At 31.4% G+C, this 20,580-nt stretch overlaps 3 protein-coding genes across 5 annotated transcripts; 1 reads left to right on the top strand and 2 right to left on the bottom strand.

Moving 5' to 3' along the window:
• Positions 1-664: 664 nt before the first annotated feature.
• LOC105639313 (GTP-binding nuclear protein Ran1A) lies at positions 665-3,532 on the bottom strand. The gene is made up of 8 exons (XM_012223326.4): positions 3,393-3,532; positions 3,202-3,271; positions 2,790-2,846; positions 2,569-2,686; positions 1,814-1,903; positions 1,430-1,609; positions 1,255-1,332; positions 665-1,041 (listed from the first exon to the last, which is right to left on the bottom strand). The coding sequence occupies exons 1-8, from the start codon at positions 3,393-3,395 to the stop codon at positions 972-974; spliced, it is 666 nt and encodes a 221-aa protein (XP_012078716.1). The 5' UTR covers positions 3,396-3,532; the 3' UTR covers positions 665-971.
• Positions 3,533-8,740: 5,208 nt separating this feature from the next.
• On the top strand, positions 8,741-11,938 carry LOC105639312 (SH3/FCH domain protein). 3 transcript variants are annotated; one of them, XM_012223324.4, is made up of 4 exons: positions 8,741-8,969; positions 9,063-9,145; positions 9,248-9,338; positions 11,331-11,479. In XM_012223324.4, exons 1-4 carry the CDS (start codon positions 8,941-8,943, stop codon positions 11,383-11,385), a joined length of 258 nt encoding a protein of 85 aa, XP_012078714.1. In that variant the 5' UTR covers positions 8,741-8,940; the 3' UTR covers positions 11,386-11,479. The 3 variants fall into 3 exon arrangements, with proteins under 3 accessions (XP_012078714.1, XP_037495009.1, XP_012078715.1); XM_037639081.2 differs by having other exon boundaries at positions 8,742-8,969; positions 11,342-11,459; XM_012223325.4 differs by lacking the exon at positions 11,331-11,479 and adding an exon at positions 11,513-11,938 and having other exon boundaries at positions 8,743-8,969.
• A 2,192-nt stretch (positions 11,939-14,130) lies between these two features.
• On the bottom strand, positions 14,131-14,517 carry LOC105639311 (uncharacterized). Its single transcript, NM_001308762.1, is given in 1 exon segment — positions 14,131-14,517. A coding segment is annotated over 1 exon segment (387 nt).
• Positions 14,518-20,580: the final 6,063 nt, after the last annotated feature.

Raw genomic sequence — 20,580 nt, 5'->3', positions numbered from 1 at the left:
TTTTGGGTTTAAAGCTTTCTCTTACGACTTCCCCCAACCTCTATTGATTGTTTGAAGTGACATTAGATAGTAAATTTTCTTTTATCAGTTCATCTTATCCTGACGGAGCTAGGCTGTGGGAGTCCATAAATCCTGTTGCAAATCATGTGTGAGAACGTCATAATCTAGATTTACTTTAGACATTCCAATTTTCAGGTGCAGGAACCTCCGTTTCCACTTGGCTTATGTGTCGATTAGACATCCACCTATCGTTCTCATAGATTGTAAAATTTAGCATAGTAGCTGTTTTGTTCGGTATGGCAAAATGATACCAGACAATGGATTATCCCATACATTTACTCATTCCTAGTCCGGGTCTGGTCATTGCAATGTAGAGAAGCTTCAAAGTAAATTCATTTAGAGGCCTGGAGATCCGGTCACTGTAAGGTGCGATAGCACTCTGGCACTGGCTTTATACATAGTAGTCGCTTGCTTAGGCCCTACACATAAATAGGAATTAGAACCTGATCACGGGCTGGTCCAGAAAAAGGAACTCGACCCAGGCCAGATTCATCAAGCTTAGCACCACCATTGATACTCTTATCGGGTCATAATTACCGAGTAAACGAAGAAAGTTCTCAGATATCTCAAGAATGACCAGTATACATGAAACGAACAGGCAAGGTTTAGAGTAAGAATATTCTATATTTTCAAGGATTCACAGAAATTTGCAACTGAAATTGCATCCACCATACCAGTACCGCATCCCAGACAACAATCAATCTATACCATAGACGAGCACCACCCAAACAACTAAAATAACCCTATAAACTACATATACTGTATATATGGTTTATGATTCTAAATACCTTGATTCCTATCCTAAACAAACACAGCCTGCCATGAAATATTTCTCAAACTGACAGCACATCACAGTAAAAATGGACATAAAACCACAAAAAGACACCCTTAGGTGGTTAAGTCGTCATCCTCTATTCAAATGCATCATCATCGTCATCAGGGAGAGGCTGACTAGCTGCCTGAGCAAGCTCAGCTTCATGCCTGCAGGAAAACACAGCATGCCACAATCAGCAAAGGTAAGAAGAGAGTAAGGGCATAGGCTCGTATTTCAGTTTATGAACCGACGAGGAAGCATATAAATATGAGAGGGAATATATTGCTGCAGAAAGTTAATTTGGAAATCCTTGAGAGCCATAGAAATAGTATTTATTTCTAAATAATGGAATAGCAACAACATAAAGGAAAAGATCTTACTGTTGCTGTGCAGCCAAATCAATTTGTACTTCTGGAGGTGCGAGAGCAGGAGTTGCGACAAAGTGAAGATTAGGGTCCCTGACATCACCAAAGCAATCATCAATTCTAGAGTATCATCTAAAGCACTCAAATGCCAACAATAAAAAGTAACAATATTATGATATCATAATCTTACCCAGCAAGCTTGCGGGCAAGGTACAAGAATGGTTTCTCAAAATTGTAGTTGCTCTTGGCAGATATTTCATAGTACTGGAGATTCTTCTTCCTGTGAAAAGTAACCTGCTTTGCCTTAACTTGCCTGTTCTTCACATCAACCTTGTTACCGCAAAGAACAATTGGTATATTCTCACAGACTCTGAGGTGACAGCAATTAGAAGCAGCGTGAAAATTAGAGAATGCATAAAGCAAGACAATATCCATTTATAACATTGCAAAATGAGAATTATTTTAGAAGAAGTTAGAACTCATCATATAGGGTCCAGCTGCTTCCACAGCTTGGATCCTTTCTATGAGATAGTGGAAATAGACATTAGACATTCCCCCTTCAAAATTGACATACCTGCAGAGATCGCGGTGCCATGTGGGAACATTCTTGTAAGTCAAGCGAGCTGTAACATCAAACATAATGATGGCACATTGCCCATGGATGCTGCAATTTGTAATGAAACTAGGTTATAAGATAACTAATTAAAAAGTTACTTACAAAATAAGATAAACCCACAAACATCAAAACAAAGCATAGGCCTGTTATAGCACCCAACCAAGAACACACAAGGGAAGAAACAAGCGGGGGAGAGAGAGAGAGAGAGAGAGAGAGAGATAGAAGACAGAAGGAGAGAAAGTAGCAATGAAGTGATTAGATACATTCCAATAACAAGATATTAACTAATAAATCAATTCTCGCATGTTTACTACCTTCACTCTGTAAGTAAATTAATTCAGACAACTGATCAAATTGAACTACTCGAAAAATGAAATAATTGTGATTTATATAAGAAAAAAGGCAGTAGAACACATAAAAACAGCTAGAATATGCATAGCCAATGCATCCAAAGCTTGTGGTATTGTCAACTTGTTATTTGTGATGCCACCACTAACTTGAGCAAACTATTTTTCCAATAAAAGCCGCCTAGTGCAGCAATACATCTAACTTTGAATCCACATTGATAATTGATTGATTGATAGTTGAGCAGCAATTAATCAAATTATCCATTTAAGAGTATGAATCCATTGAACTTCATGTAAATTGTTAAGAGCAAAAAAACATACATATAACAAATTTAATACGAAAAGCAGAAATCAAAATTCACTCACTAGTAACCATCTCTGAGACCACCAAATTTCTCTTGCCCAGCCGTATCCCAGCAGTAGAATCGGATCTGTCCACAGTTGGTGAAGAAATCCAATGGATGAACTTCAACACCGATAGTTGCTATACATTGCAAGAAAAAATGGAAAAATCAGCACCAATTCAGTGATATTTTTCTAACAAAACTATCTAGCAGAGCACATATAATTTTCTCACAAACACTCACGTTCATATTTCTTCTCAAACTCCCCTGTCAGATGCCTCTTGACAAACGTAGTCTTTCCTGCAAAAATCTCAAAACATTGAGCTCCCATTCCAAATATTTCAACACAATCAAAAATTCAAAAACATTTAAACGTGCATCCTGTTTATCTCGAAAACGATTAGAATAAAAGCAAAAACCCTAGCATTCCACAGAAAGCCAAATATCATGTCAATAACATTTTCAATCAAAGAGACCAAGCATTTCACATCAAGCAGTTACAATTAAAAGAAATACTATCTCGCGATTGAAATTAATATATTGAACTAATGCTACTCAAAAACCTAATCCAATACATCGCGAAAACAGGTCCGAAACGACAATTCCACAGTAAAAAAAAACGAACAAACGCAAAAAGATTCAGAGACGAAATTACCAGTGCCTCCATCACCAACAATGACGAGCTTGAAGCTCGGGTAATCGACAGTTTGTTGATTTGGTAAAGCCTGCAAAAACAAAATGCGAATAAAATCGATCGAGATTAGATAACGATCCTGCCGCTCAGAAAAAACCCTTAAAAGCGAAGGTAAATAGGTACAGAGAGATGAATCGCGAATAAGAACGTACCATTGAATTGCGCTCGTAATAGGTACAGAGTGAGTGAAACTGAGATAATATGCAAAGACGTGAGTGCGAGAGAGAGTGGAAGAAGGAGAAACGGTTTTATATGGAGAGATAGCTTGAGGTTGCAGCTTGGCTTTAAGTTAACGCAACTCCTTTCCGCCATTTGATTTTAGTACTAATAATTGTCTGGGATATGCTCTGTATCATTAATTGACCGTCCGATCTCTTTCTAGCTTATGATCCACGCACAGCTGGCCCTTTCATTTTTATTTTTATTTTTTTTTATCTCTCTCTTTCTTTTATACGAGTATTTTTTATGAATTCAAATTGTACTTCACTTGTTTCGGCAATTTCAAATTTGAAATCTTTTTTTTAATCTTCCAAAGCAAACTAAATCATCATTTTTTCAAAATCAGTTTTGAGTTTTGACGGTCTAGGTCGGTTCACCCCTACACATTTGTTGCTCATAATTTTTTTTTTCAAAAAGAGAAGCTCTGTTTCTTTTATATTTTTTAAAATAAAATTTATTATTAGCATTAATTATTACTCCCTCCATAATAAATTTATAGTTTGAGATTTTTTTACATAGTGTAAAAATAGTTAGTAAATTAATTTAATTGTAACTGATTCCTATTTTTCTATATATATTAAGGTAGACATCAGCAAACTTTGAAAAAACACGAAAACCGCACTTAGCCAATGAGTTTGGTTATTTGGTACGTATATGGTTTTAAATTTGAAGAAATTTTGGTTCAGTTCTAAAAAAAAGAATTTTAATTAGCCGAATCGATTCGAAATTTAGCTACGGTGTTTTTTTGCTTCAACTATATCTTTTAATTTTTTAATTAAAATTTTCTGATTCAGGCCAACATAAGAACTTAATAGGAAATAAAAAGTCAGAATCAATGTTTGCAGTTTGGTTCGGTTATTTTCTATTCTAGAGCGGTATGGATTTGTCATCAGAATGTATAATTTCGGTTGTTGGTTCAAAACCGAACTGTCCAAATCACATCCCATATTAGGTCATGGGCCATTTTAAACCTTTTCCAATACTTAAATATTAGTATGATTTTTGAGGTGGAAAAATAAATAGTTTAATTAGAAAAAATTTATGAATTTCGTAATAATTTAGTTAGAACTTTTTGACCTAAGATAGCGGGAGGCGGGAGCCACCATTTGCCGTCCTGCTTCCGCCCCTGAGTAGGGATGGATGGAGGAAAAGAAATGAGATGATAAGGAAATGAAAGGTTGCTTTTTTGGATTTAATTTAATTTATTTCTAACTCTGCCAAATTACCAGAAAGAAATTATGGTTAAATTAGCCACGTGCTATGCACAATTTTAATAAATATTTTTTAACATTTAATTTTAATTTTAATATTTCACTTTTTTATTAAATTTATTTTTTAATATTCATATACTTTATTTGTAAATAAATAATTTTAAAACTTGTAAAATTCAAGTTTATGATATTAATTTTTTTATTTTAAATGATAATGACATCATGATAAAAATAATAAATGCCTATCAATAATTATAATAATAATATATTAATTAATTGAAAATTACAATTAAAACTTACATGACAATTAATAGAGGGAGATAAGATGCCAAGTGTAGAAATAAATATTAATAAATAATATTTTAATACATATTTAATTTTCAAATTTTTATGTTTCTATTTTTAAGTAAATAATTTTAAAATTTGCAATGTTCAAATTTAATTTAACAAATTGAGATCATATTTTGTAAATTGTAATTATAATATTAAACCATTTAAATATATATATATATATATATATATATATATATATATATATATGTGTGATAATAAGGCTACAATAAGATATTATATTAGTTAATTCTATTTTTTTATATAGTGAAGTAAAACTTTGCGATTTTGATGGCCATTTCATTTAGTGGAAAATTTTTGACTGAGATTTAGTCAAATGAATTTTGTTTTATGTATTATTGATTATTATGCAATACATACTTAGTGTAGACCAATTAAAAAAATATGACAAATGAAATTTCTTGGAAAAACATGCCAAGTGGAACATTATAGAAAAATTATGCCACATGTCAATTTCATTGTAAAATAATGCTTGTATATTATTATCATTATATATATTATATATATGTATATATATAAAGGAGAATTAATGGGTTTTCTCCGGTGCTGACGTAGCGCTTCCTCTAAAAAGTGAGATCGTTAAATCTTAAGTATTTGATTTAACTTTTGTTGTGAATTTTTGAGCTTTTTTTTTTTTTACTTTTTTCCTTCCATCATTTACTTTTCAATAATGAATTGTCCTTTTATTTTTGTGAGTTTTAAATTCATTCAATTATAGCAATATAAAAATTTTAAATATTTCAATTACATTTTTTAGATTTTCATAATTTACTATTTTCTTAGTAGAAATCAAATATGTGATAGAAAAACAATATAATATCTAAACCTTTAAATTTTCATAATTTACAAATATAATTTTTTTTTTTTTTAGTGTAAACCTCAAATCAAATATAGTATGTTTAAAAATGTTAAAAAAATCATGTGTTTCAAAAATACATATTATAAAATACAGTTTGAAAACGATAAGATAAAATAGTGAGTAGTATTTTTTATGTGTCTTTTGATTTGTTTAATTATAATTTTAAGTTTCTGAGTAAATTATAAGGATACAAATTTAGTTTTTCAAGTCCATAATATTTGAGATTTTTAAACAATTTATTGTTTGTAAGATTATATCGAATTTATCATAAAAAAAAAAAACGCTATCTATGTGGTTTTTCTTATTTTGATTTAAAATTTAAAGAATTTGGTAGATGTGAAATTAGTGGTTTTAAACTTTTTAAAATTGTATTTTTTGTTTTGTTGACGGAGAATTTGAACATTTATATATCGTCATATATAAATAGAAAGTTCAAGATTCTTTTTTTATTCACTATTCTGTTCTTTTTATAAAATACTTAAATTTCTTTCTATCGTTGAAAGCTTAACTTAATTATTTACTTTAACTTAGTCAATTTATTGTCGGTTAAAAGTAGAATATTGTTGCATTTTATTGCTTTGTTTGAGTTGTTTACTTTATTTTATTTTTTTCATTTTCATTTTCATTTTATATTTTGCTTACCTTAGTTTATTTTTGCAGGGATTTAAGTGTATGCAATTTCAAAGGATTTAAATATGTCTTATGTAATGATGAATTAACTATTATGTTTTAATAGGTTTTTTTAATTATACACTTCTAATTAGATAAATATTTACAAAAATAAAAATTAAGTATTTAAATTATCTTAAATCTTACAAAACTTTATATATAATAATAATTCCAGTCACTTTTTCTCTAAAAAAAACGAATTTCTATAATTTACTCAACCTATATATCTTATATTTGAAATGAAAAATATAATTATTATACAGCCGTGTGAAGCAGAGAAGACTGCCTACTTGATATATTGATTAAACTCAACTCTTTATGAGAAGGAATTGAGTTAAATTTTACAAGTAACTACTCTAAAGAATCAAAACCTAATCCACTTTGAAATGAAATATTAATAAGGCGAGTTTTTCCTAAAACAAAAGGGAAAAATTACAGTACGATCCCGTGATTTGTGAAATACAACTAGTCTGTCCCTGTCTTTTAGGAAATATACTAAAATTTTTATATAATTTATTTTCGTCAGAATATATGGTCTTTATGTCTAAATTTTGCATCTTTTCTATTAAATATCGTGTGAAATGATGAAAATACCCTTTTTTATTTTTAAAAACATATGGACGAACTAGTTATTTTTTCAACCATAAGGACTATAATATAAATTTCTGGTATAATATTTTAGTATCTCTCGTTTGATCTCTGTGTTTTCTTATTGACTTAATGAAAAAGATGCAAAAATTGGATAGAAGGACCTAATAGTGTAACAGAAGCAAAACATAATGACAAATTAGTACATTTAAAAAAATTCAAAGACGGACTTATTGTATTTCGCAAACCACATGAATATTGTATTGTAATTTTTCAAAACAAAATCCTATTCTAAGGCTTCGTATTTTCAAAGTTAGATTAAAGATTGTATTTAAAGTATTCAACCAAAATCGTGAATAAGTCCGTGTTTAGGGGTAGAAATGGTACTAATATTTCAGGCTACCTATCTCGCTTCAATAGTGAAATTGCTACGTGTAACAGATACGGGTTTTGTGAATATGTCTTTGGATATTCGCTACCAGTTACCTACTATATTAAAAGGGCTTGGTAGTAGGTATTCATGGGCATCCTATTGATCACTAGTAAAATTAAATAAGTCCGGATTTTGATAGTTTAGGATTTGCGAGTATCCTATCTAGTACATTTTAAAAAATTCAAAGATGAATTTATTGTATTTCGCAAACCATATGAATTGTATTGTAATTTTTCCAAAACAAAATCATATTCTAAGGCTTCGTATTTTTCAAAGTTAGATTAAAGATTGTATTTAAAGTATTCAACCAAAATCGTGAATAAGTCCGTGTTTAGGGATCGAAACGGTACTAGTATTTCAGGCTACCTATCTCGCTCCGATAGTGAAAATGCTACGTGTAATAGATACGGGTTTTGTGAATATGTCTTTGGATATTCGCTACCAGTTACCTGCTATATTAAACAGATTTGGTAGTAGGTATTCATGGGCACCCTATTGATCACTAGTAAAATTAAATAAGTCCGGATTTTGATAGTTTAGGATTTGCGAGTATCCTATCTATTTAAGGAGAATTCTAAATATGTTTGGGATAGATATGATAGTGAAATTTTAAATGAATAGATACAGATAACTCACCTGCCTCACTCCTATATCTATCCGGGTTTTATAATTCTATTTAATATTTAAATTAAAGTTTTTTGTAGTTAATGGTTTAGAGTTTTTTTATAATTTTATTTAATACTCAAAGTGCACAAATAGGTCTTTTATAAAATTTAAAGTGACACATGATTCAAGTTCTAAAGTTTAAAGGTGATATTTTTTTTCAGAAGAAATCAAATTAGAAATTTCGTTAAGAGGAAATTATACACATACATTTTTAACCGAATTGAACTGAACCAGATTAGTTTGGTCTTGAAATTTCATTGATACTGTGCAAATTGATTCAGTACTAAATCAAAATATATTAGTTTCGATTTGGTTTGAATGGAATCGTTTGGGCGTACAAATTATTTTAGTGCAGCTATTTATAAAACTGAACCGAAATAAAAAATGTTCGGTATCACTGTTGAAATCAAACGGTAACCGACTTTCAAAAAAGTCGATCGTATCCAACCAAACTGAGTTGGTTCGCTTTTGGGATCAAATCCGTATATTGGTCACTCAGCCCTAAGTATACGTCATAACCCGGTTTCAATTCTATTTTCAGCTAGTTCTGCTCTTGGTTGGTATAACCAGCCCTTGCTTTCCGCCTTGCACGAAGACAAATTGCCCAGACTCCATCTCTGACCCGAAGCAGGAGACTAGTGTCTAGTCTGACGCTGCCAATTATAACAAATTGCCGTAAAGATCCTATCACCTCTGAGCCAAGTATGGCCTCATCGTCCGATCCGTCTGTCCGGTGAGTTTCTCTATACACACAATCCTACATATTCGTTTTAAAATATCATTGATATTGTTGATTAATTAATCTCCTCTACGCATGTCTTTTCAGTGAGCCTGTTGTTAGAAAGCAAAACAATGGCCCCGCTTTCAAGTTCTTAGTTCCTCTCGTCTACGCCCCGATTCTTCCTCTCAGTAAGATCTATTTCTGCATATTTTATGATTCCTTTTATGGGTTTTCCTTTCCTTTTGAGCCATTCAGTGTTTTTAACATTTATGGATGTTCAATTTTTTCAGTTCGAATCTCGCTGCGTAGAAATCCAGTTTTAAGGGATCGTTTGTTTACTGCTGTTTTGGCTGGTGCTTTTGCCCATGGCTGTTACCTGGTGTATCCTTTTCTCAATTTACTTGTTGGGTTGTCAAAAAATTCGGTTCTTTTATAATGCAATATGATTCTGATTTCTTTGTTTTGATATGGAGTATACTATGAATGGATGAGTAATCATATCACTGTATCCTGTTCTTTATTTCAATTTGCTCATTTTGGTATATGCAAATTGTAGATTCTCATTCCATTTTCTGTGATGTATACCCTTGTGACATTCTCTCTGTAGGTTAGGTGTGTGTTTTATGAAATAATTGTGTGCTTACTGGCCTGTATGAGAATTGATATCAGAAGTTGGAAACATTAGTGTCTTCATTTACAATATTATAGCGTGATTAAAAAATAAAAAAGCTTGTGCATACTATGTATGTAGAGAGAATGAAGTAGTGGGACATGGGGGTGGGTGGACTTCTTTTGGAGAATACGGGGTGAAATTGCAAGTTGCTAAACATGTATTTACCCACGATATGATTCCGCTTTTGTCTAGAATTTAGGGATATAACTGACGACAAACTGAGATTTATGAGTTATGATAAAGTAAGATTCCAGAGATTAGGATCTTTATGGGTTTTCATGAAAAGTTTGTGAGGAAGCAGCAAGTCTGATTTGGTTGGTTTTTTCCCTTGTTTAAATTGAAAATTGTCAAGTATTAAGTTGATACTTGAACAATAAGATCTAACATAATTTCTTTCACATAGTTGCATTGCTGAAAAGAATAATTTTGTTGGATATAGACATGTTCCCTGAAAGTGAAACTTCTCCTGAAGTCACACTTTTGGTCCACACTATCAAGTTTACTTAGTGTCTTCTGTTGTAAAGCGTCACAAGGACCCTATGATACTCCTGTCAATGCATGCTGTTGCCCAAAGTAGGTCAACAGCCTTCTGTTTGCATTGTGAGGATGCTGTTACCTTGTTTGAACATGTGACCTCTCAGTCGATTGCATTGAGGTTTGCTTTCTTGAGGCATAGGTTGTTATTGTATAAATAATTCCTCTATAGCATCTAGTGCTTCAACATTCTTCTTCTCCATGATCTTTTGTCAATTTAATTTGTTATCCCTCTTTGATCTTGGGTCCAACTAAGTTGTCATGAATAACACACAAAGCTGGTACTTGCATGATGATAATTCTGTTATGTTTTTCTTTAGCACGCAGAGTCCAATTTCTGTGAATTTGAAGTAATTCAAATTTCCAAACATATGAATAAGAGTTAGTATAAAAATTTTAAGTTCGAGTGCAAATGCTGATAGCAAAAACTTTTCTATAGATCTCAATAAGTCCTTTTTATATTGCCATGAAGTAGGGATGGCAAGGGGGCCAGGTGGGCGTGGGATTGCCTCTCCCATCCCTGCCCCTTGGAAGATCAGGGTTGGGTTGGGGAGAGGTGTTTCCTTGCAGGGATTTTTTGGTCTTTTTATTTTTTATTTCAATATATTATTAAAAAATATAAATTTATTTATTAAAAACATAAATTATAAGTTACAAATATAAATTCTCAACTCAAAATTATTATAATTAAGTATTTAAGTATTTAAATATGTAAAAGAATTAATTATTCAATAAAAAGTACTAATACATTATAAGTTGGTGCAAGTAAGGGGCTTCGGGCAGGGTGAGGGTCTCCCGGTCTCACCTGCACAATATTGGGTTGGGGCGGGTAGAGAATTTGGAAATTATCCAACTCTTTGCTTCTAAGACTTCAAATGTTCAGTCCTGCATTGATGTAGATGCAAGGCAAAACTTTACCACACATCAAGTAATGACTCCATTTTGTTGAAAATAATATACACCATTTACTGCGTTACTCAATGTGTGATTTCATGTTATCAGGTTATTCAGTTTGAATAATAATGTAATTGCATAAACTATGTATCCAAAAAAAAAAAAAAAAAAGATTTCTCAAATTTTGTTCATGAAATCCTCGTGATAATAATGTGTTTGAGCCTTAAAAGTTCATAATGTCTTTTGGAGAGTTGTACTTAACTGCCTGAGAGCCTGCATGAAGTGCCCTATGTGAATGAGAGGACAATCAAGCATAAGCTTTTATAAAATGCACTTAGATGTTAGAAATGCTGTGAAATTGTTATGTGCCCATGTAAGATGTCAGTGTATTTTTTTTTTTTTTTCCCTTTGTCTTTCAAGTTTTTTGTTGCTTTTCCTTGATAGATATTTACAGAACAGATTTATATGACATCGAGAGCAAGTGATTTTGCTTCTGGTTCAAGAGGTCTGGTTTGCTGCTTCACTCTACTTCATTTATTGGTTATTGAATCAAATAGTGACTTGGTATTTTTCTTACAAAAGAATTAGCTATACCAAAATTTGAGTTTGTAGTCTTATCAATTTTGTTATGGAATTTTGATTGCACCTTATACCCATTTGTCGGTGCTAAAAGTTTTAGGATTGCATTTTACACCTGTAGTTTTTGAGAGAAATAAATACCAGACATGGAAGTTACTTTTGTTTAAGTGTAAATGCCATATTAGAAAGATAAAAAAAAGTCGTCATTGAGTTTTTGACTTCGGAGCTTTGAACTATGATGTCAGAAGTACTGTTTCTACACCCAGTTATTGAAGTTAAGTTTCCTGTACTGGGCTTCAAATGAATGGTTGATATTATGTTTATTTGGGTGGGTGTATGATTTTTAATTACTATTTTAGTCCCCTAAAAGGAACAAAAGGGTCTTGGGCTGGGGGCTAACAAGTTGTAAGTCCAAATAATTACATGGGGCTTTTTCTTGTTGATTTCTTATTTTGTTTGTCAATGAATAAAATAAAATTACTCCCACAATTGCTAGAATAGATGATTACGGCTCAGTTTGCATATCCAAAACTGCTGACCCAAAAACTTGTGGAAGATGTCTCAATGACACTTAAAATCAAACTTGTCAAGTGTGCTTCCATTATTACTGAAACTAGGCTAATGGTAGCTGATCAACTAACAATTTTGAATGCTTGGAGGAGGAGGTTGGAGAGAGAGAAAATCCCCGACTCCTAAGAATGGTGTAACTTCTTCTGTGCTGATGGTGAGACCGAGTATCTTTGGCAGTGATTGTAGTTCCCTGCAAGTACTCTGTTCATATTTCTATGGCTTCTAAGTTCCAACTCAACTCTAGTATTCTTTTTGGTTTTGTTACAGAATGTTAGACCGCATCTTATATTTCTGAGGAATCAAATTTCTGCAAGTATGTTTTACATCTGTGGAGTTTGAGATGAATACTTTCAATATTTTAGGTAAATGTACAGGCTGCATTTGGGTGGTCAAAATAATATTATGATTATTTGGCACGGTTCATGAATTTTATTATTGTCATAGCCTGGAAGAAGACTATTTTTGTCATTCTTCAGCAAGGAACTTGTTGTTACGTACCACTTGGGTGTTTATGCATCCCAACTAGCCTCATTATTCTCAGCCTTGTCACTTTCGATACATAGAGGTTCTGTATATCTACATAGATGTCTGTATGTCAAGTTGCTACTTCACTTTACCTTGCAGTTGTAAGAGTAGATGTCTGCATCTTGGTTTTCTTAACTTAGTAGCGTCAGAAACATCAAAGTGCAGATTCATTATTAGAAAAACTAGTCTACTGCTTGCCAATCCATCAATAAAGCCCGTTGCACTTGTGTTTATTGTGTTAAGACTTCTGTAGTAACTGTAATTTATTGCTAGATAGCTGGCCAATGCATGTAGCACTTGCTTGCCGGCAGACGGTTACTTCCTGCTGTTGCCTTGTTATAGTGATGTCTCGATTCATTAACCATAATTCTATTAAGGCCTTGTTCTGTCCTTTCTCATTCAAGTAAGACAGATTAGAATGGTGAAAGATAGAGACAAAGGTATACATTGAATGTGGAACAATTGATTTCCAGGACCACAGTTTTCCCTGCATTGTACACGTTCGTTTTTTAACAATTATGGGTACATAATTTGTTTGGTTCATTTCTGTGATCAAAATTTTGCTACGATGCTGCACATATAGACAATTTAGTTACCCACATTGTAGATAACATCTTTTTCTCATTAATCAACGTATAATTAATCTAAAATTTGCTGCTATTCCACCAAAAAAAATATAATTAGTCACGTACAAATTTACAAATGTCCTGGGACACAAGCATATTCTTCTGTTTGGAATTGGATTCTTGACAAGCACATATAAATTATCCGAATATAATTCAGGATCTTTCTATGTACGAAATTTAATTTTATTCCATAGCCAACTTGCATAATTTTATTTTATTCTATTCTATTTTATAGCCAAGCAACCAACCAAATTTTATTCAGAGGATTACAAGATTATAGTTACCAACACTAGCGTTAATCTAATCTTGTTATTATAACAATCGTGCGCGATTAATCAGTCATAGTGAAGAATTTGGGTTAACTGTTGCTCTCATCTTCACCGTCCATCACTCAATAAGTGAAATCGGATTGGGACCCAGTGAATAAGAAATGATTGATCGTTAATCCAATGGTTGCCGGCTAATATGCGTGCACGTTAAATCATGTTTTAACTAATAATTATAAGAATACCTTAAAGAGATAGCCATTAAAATAACGCATATGCTACGCAAGCATCATAAACGATATCAGATTTGTACATTAATAATTTACAGAGCGTAGTCCTTATCCGTTATCTTTTGATCATAACTTACAAGCAAGTAGCAATCAAACATTTCAGTCCAAAATTACAGATTTTCCAAACTAGATTATTTTTTGCTGGAAAAACCATGTACGAGTAAAATCTATATGCATATAGAAAAAAGTTATTGATGAACCATACTAGCCGGAGAACTACCGTTCGGATCTGTGCTTGAAGTCGGAGGCTAGCCTTGACGCGATCGCAGAGTGATACATAACATCATGAAACGATGACGTTTCATTAGTCATCATACGGAGTTGTCTCGCCTTCTCCTCAGTGAAACCACCTGGAGCAAACCGAGATCTCACTGGTTTTGAGCTGAGATCCGACTCCGATCTGCCGTCCTCTTTTTCCTGCATATCTTGGGGCTTATTCTCAGAGCCAATGTAGTCGGCCTCGGAGGACCATCCGAAGAGCGGGGACCACCAGTTACCCGAGCTAGAGGAACTTTTCCGGCCATGTGGATCGGGCCTCTGGGAACCTGGTCCGGCACGTGCTCTGATAGTGACAGAGTTCAATGGAAGGATATTAGCAGCCATTACTAAGATTTTGGAGAGAGAAAGAGAGCGCTCTTAAAAGGTGAGGGTTTTGGTTTTGAGTTATAGAGAGTCAAAAGTAACGATGGTGGCGTTTGGTTTAGGTTCAGCATTTAAAGGAGGTGAGAGGGAAGGAGAAAAAGAGAAGGTAACGGATAAGAGTGGACACGTGGAGGTTTCATAAAATAAACGTGTGGGGTAGTTTATGTTCATTTAGGACTTTTAACTGGCTATTCCGGTTTTCTTGTTTCCATCTTTAGGTTGTTTTTTATGAGAGGTCCTATCATCTAGTAGATGCCTACTTGGAGGTGAGTTGAGGGTAACGATTAACGAATGATGCGTTCGTTTGACTAAATTTAATTGGGTTGGGCCGTTATTACAAGTATCAAGTATCATTCAACTTCAACTTAAGTGCGATAATTATACCATTATTATCTGAATTTTCTTATTTTTTAAATTTTGATGTTTCAATGGAAAATAACAATAATTAAGTGTTTAAATTTATAAAATATTGTAATTAGATGTCTCTAACTGACGTGGATAATCGTAAAATTAATTATACACGAGCAGCGCCCAATTTTTGTTACGTGGCAGCTTACTTGGCGTTAAATATATGTCAAACAAGCCATTGCTTAGCTGGACAAGATTTAAAATCCCCATTTTAACCTCAATTGATTATTTGCCCACGACCTCCTCTTCTTCTCTTCTAGGGTAAAACCAAAAGAGAGAAATTGGTTTTTAACTTTCTGAAAACATCAATATTAAAATAAAATAAAATAAAGGAAAAGTAAAGCCAAAAAATTACAAGTTTTCTCATAGAGAAATAGCGCGAATAAATTAGGATAGTAGCCGTCGGTTCTTTTTCATTTCTTGCTGCATCCGATCTCAGTCGTCTGTCTCCTCTACGATAGTTGCTCTCCTCGCGTCTCTGTCGTTCGATTCCCTGATCTCTAGTGAGGTTCTTCTTGTATTGATTCTACTTCAGTCGTTTCTCTGTTTGTTTCCCAAGAAAGAAAAATGGCAGGAAGATAATTGACAACTAATTATTATCATTTGCCTTGTCGACCAAACTGTGAAGTGATCATTCTTGCACTTCTGGGAAAGCAGTTAACCTTTTTTTTCACTTTTTTGAGGAATTTGTCCTTTTTACAGAGCATTAATTTTTTTTTTCCTCGAGAAAGATCATATTTTTCAATAGAATTCTATCAAAAGCAAATTGAAAATAATTCTGGATTACTATGGGTGTGATTAAATCATATTAGTGGATTTTTACTCTAATTTTTGAAATTCATTTGCACAATGGATGAGATGATATTTCTATTTGGCAATATTAAGTTATTCATTGTTGATTAATTGGTTTAAGGGCTTTATATTTCTATTATTATTATTTTTTTTTTAGTAAGGGATACGACATGATATGATGATTTAGATAGTTTACTAGTAATTTTGCATCTACATTCTTGATGTATATTTGTTATTTTCCCTGCACTTTTTCTTCCTATACTTTTCATGTCACATTACTCAGATGGCTTGGCTTTGCTTTCCCTTTCCTTTATTTTATTTTAATTTTGATGTTTTCAAAAAGTTAAAACCCACTTTCTCTCCTGCTTTGACACTGGCGTTGGAAGGAAAGAGAAGGAGGTAGCTGGGAAAGCAATAAATTGAGGTTAAAATGGGGATTTTAAGTCCCGTCCAGCTAAGCAATAGCTTATTTGGCAGATATTTCAGTTATTTAACGCCAAGTAAGCTGCCACGTAACTAAAAAAATTAGGCTACGCTAGTTCATAATCAGTTTTTTGGTTATCCACATTAATTAGAGACATTCAATTGCAACATTTTACAAGTTTAGACACTTAATTATTATTATTCTCCGTTGAGATACAAAAATAGAAAAAATGTGAAAGTTCGGACACTAATGGTTTAATTATTCCATTTAAAGGTACCTTTCAAAATTTTTGAGAATATAAAAAAATATATTTTTTTTTCATTTTTCAATTTATATATTAGATGGTAATTATGAGATTTCCATGATAAATTTTTTATATATGATATTTAAAATGAGTGGCTCAAATAATAAAATACCTTTTAAACTTGATAGACGATTTTGTAAAGTTGAATATTCCATTAATAAAAAAAACGTTCATAGGAGGAACAACTACAAAATCTTGATAAAGGAGACTAATCTCATATGTTGATATTTGAGAAAGATTTGAGAATCACAAGAATGAACTTATAGATAAAGAAAAACTTTCTTATTTATAGCCCACATTAAAAACAATATCCTTTACTTTGAGATAATAATTGTAAATACCACCATCATTATTTTAAATATGTTATCGAGATCTAGATTAATCTTATATTTTCAATTCTTGTAAATAAAAAAAAATTTCTACTAGGAGTGCTCATTTTTTATGAGCCAGACACGGGCGCCGAGTAATATTAGGTATAACCTAATAGGTTAATAACACCTGTGATATAAATAAAAAAAAATTCTTATTTATGGTACGCAGTAAGAATAATACTCTTTACTTTGAAATAACAATTTTAAATAGTTCTACCATTATTTTACCATTATTTTGAAAAATTATCCAAATAATTTAACATCTCACAGAGAGATACTAATTGTAGTTCAAGCACATTACAGGATGTAATTATTAGGATTTTGTTTTTAGGAAGAACGAGAGAGAATCTAAAAGAATCAACTTATTTCCTTTGCGGAAAAAAAATTAGATCAATCAAATATTAGAAATTTTATCAATTTAAGAATTTACAAGAATGCTTTGCTCTGCCCTATTAAAGGTTACTCCAGCAATTGTTTTATTCATAAGGTCCTAATTAATTTATGTTATAACAGTGGAAAAAGATGTTGCTGGAACTTTCCTCTAACACAGTATGATTTGTTTGAATGAAGGGAGAGAAGGATCATTAACCTAACAAAAAACATTAGTAATTCTTGGCAAGGAAATCCCCTGCCAATCTTCCCTAAGAACAGCAACAAAGCTAGCAGCACGAGGAGAGGCTTGCACCTGCAAACCCAAATCCCCACGAACAACAATGTTTGCAAGCCCATCCGCAACTCTGTTAGCCTCTTAATGATTATATAAATGTCCAAATGCATAAATTAAGCCCCATAGTTTACATAAAAAGATCTTGTAACATGTTTAATTTTTATTTTCACTCGTCCTACACTTCAACTTAAAAATTGTATCCTATTAAATATATTAATTTGCAAAATTTTTTCCATTAAATACTCCAAATTTTAAATTTAGATCATTTATTGAATTATTGACAAATGTGAAAACTATTATTCTAAAAGTTGTATTAACTACATATCAAATCAATATTTTACATATAAAAACTAAAATACTATTGTTTTTAATATGAAAAAATATACAATGTTATCAAAATATATTAGGGATATAGATCCCTCGTAAAGTTAAGTGCGCCGCGAGATTTTTTATGTAAATCACGGGTGAATTTATGCATTTTACCTTATATAAATCAAGGTGGATGTTTGTCACATGTCATTTAATGACATGCTGATATTGAAGAAAGGAAAAGTATTGTGTGATGGCAGAATTGGGGCTCCCTCTTAAAGTTAAAAATTTAATTTTACTAAAAATCCAGAAATCAAATTAAACATTCAGCTAATTAAGTTGCAGACAAGCTTATTAATTTAGCAGTCAGGCTCTGGATCTTTTACGATAGAATATGCAAGGTGTAGTCTTAATTTTATTTATCTTTCGGGGTTTATCCCTCTTTATTAGATTAAAAAAAATATATATATTCTTTAATCTTTATACCCTTTTTCACATGCATGTGTGAACGTCCTAGTAGATTCGCATATTCGGAATCAAAAGTCGGCTACTTACTCCCACTGGGGAATGGTAGGATGGAGGAGATGTGTTGAGGTTTCTCCTTAGCTTCCTGCTGGCGGATAATAAGACAGCGCTGTGGTTTTCTTCGTCCCTTGGATTATTGGATTTATTCACCAATTTTCAGCTTCTAGAGAAATTTAGACCGACATCGTCGTTTTCACTCTCTTCTGGCGTCTTCATCTGTCGTTTTGCCGGAAAAGTCGGATACTTTGAACGGAAACCCGTCTGGAAGCCGTTCATGTATAAATTTTCCTACTACTGAAAAATTATTAGAGATATGAAAATGATTGATTCTTTGAGATTTAATCACTCTAATTATTTTAATGAATAATTATATTTTTCAACTAATAAACATTTAAATCCAAAATTTTAGGAACTAAGAGCCCCTTGAAAATGAATTTCACAAAAGAATTCATTTAGAATCCAAAATGTTGTGTATGGAATAAAAAAAATACAGATTTGAATTTTATGAATTGAATTATATGGAACTGAATGTGACTAATTCAAATTCTACTAAAATTGATGGAATTTGTAAATGAATTCTATAAAATTGACCATTGAAATGTTTATTGATAAAATTACCCCACACTATAAAACTCAACTATTTTTACTTTTTATTTATTTTTTTGAAAATTCTAATCTATAAGAATGTTATTTTTTTTAATTTAATAATGATGTTAGTTTATATTTATACTTTTATTTTTTTTAAAATTTCAAACTAGTAATGATGTTCTTTTTAAAACCTAATAATAACGTTAGTTATTATTACTATGAAACTATAAAAATTGAGCATTAAGAATTGTTTTCAAATGCAATTAAAAACAATAGTAACATTCTTAATATATTTTTAGTTTCCAAATTAATTACTTAAATCAACAAAATTGTTTACATCAATTAAAAATAATTATTATGATGAATGTTACTGCTTATATAATTAATTAATTAGCGTGGAATATTAGTGTACTTATTTATGTGAAATTTATTATTTATATTTTAATAAAAAATGACAAGTTATTATATTGTACATAATAAATATAATTGATGTTTGTTATTTATTTTTATTAAATTATTATGTCAAGGGTGTTATAAGAAATAAAGATAAATGAATTTTCATTTAAAAATTTATTCCAATTATAATTTTACGGAATTCAACTGAATTTCTTATTTTAAATTGTAATATATAATACATAACAAAATCATTTGCAAATGAATTTTACTTGAAATTTATTTACAAATGAATTCTACAACCATAATTCATTTGTTCCAAATGAGCTATAAAAAGATAGTATAATTTCAACCTCCGAATGAGATTTTGAAGCAATTAACTTAGAACTACTAGAATGTATTTTTGGAGAACGACAAAAATAATCATATTGTAACTAAGAATAACGTGGAATACCTAAATCCGATTATAAAATAGATATCACTATTCATCCCAAACCTGCTAATAAAATTCATCTTCCCTATCGGAATCTGTATTTCGATCAATAAATTTTATTGTAACCATTATTTACAATTTTGGTGTCAAATTAAAGCTATTTACCGATTTAATATTTGCATGATAACGAGAACGAGAACGTTGCACTGAAATGTTTGAGTTAATCCAAATTTGACCCAAAAATGATTATATGTATTTGGGCTGAGTTCCAATTAGCATATTCTAAGTTGAACTCCGGCTTTAACTAAAAATGGGCCTTTAACGGTCCTGGTCCTAGTCCATTAACTGTTTTAAACCGAAGATGGGAATATATATATATTTGCTTCTCAACTGAAATAAATCTTCTTTCCCCACACATTGGAACTGGATTTTAATGTTTTTGGGCTTTATTGTAAAGAACTAATAGGACAGTCACCATATGGATATGGGCTGCACTTGGTATTACAAATATGCAAAGCTAAAGTTATGTTTTTTCAGTCCCAAAATATAAGTCATTTAAATTTTTTACATTAAAATTAAAAAATTAATTAATTCTCCTAAATTATAAAAAAAGTAAAAGTAAATTTAATGAAATTACTCTTTTATCTCAATCACGAATAATTTATGAAAATAATTATTATATCTAATATAAATAAAGGTAATATTGGAAAAATATCATTTATTATTTTTTAAAATACTCAAAACGACTTATATTTTAAGAAAAAAATAATTATCCTAAAATGACATATATTTTGAGATGTAGGAAGTAGA

Source organism: Jatropha curcas, chromosome 8 (genome assembly GCF_041381405.1).
Source record: "Jatropha curcas cultivar XTBG-Jc1 chromosome 8, XTBG_Jcur_1.0, whole genome shotgun sequence".
NCBI lineage: Eukaryota > Viridiplantae > Streptophyta > Magnoliopsida > Malpighiales > Euphorbiaceae > Jatropha > Jatropha curcas.
Note: the sequence above shows the minus strand (reverse complement) of the source record. Positions and strands in the feature narration are given on the sequence as shown.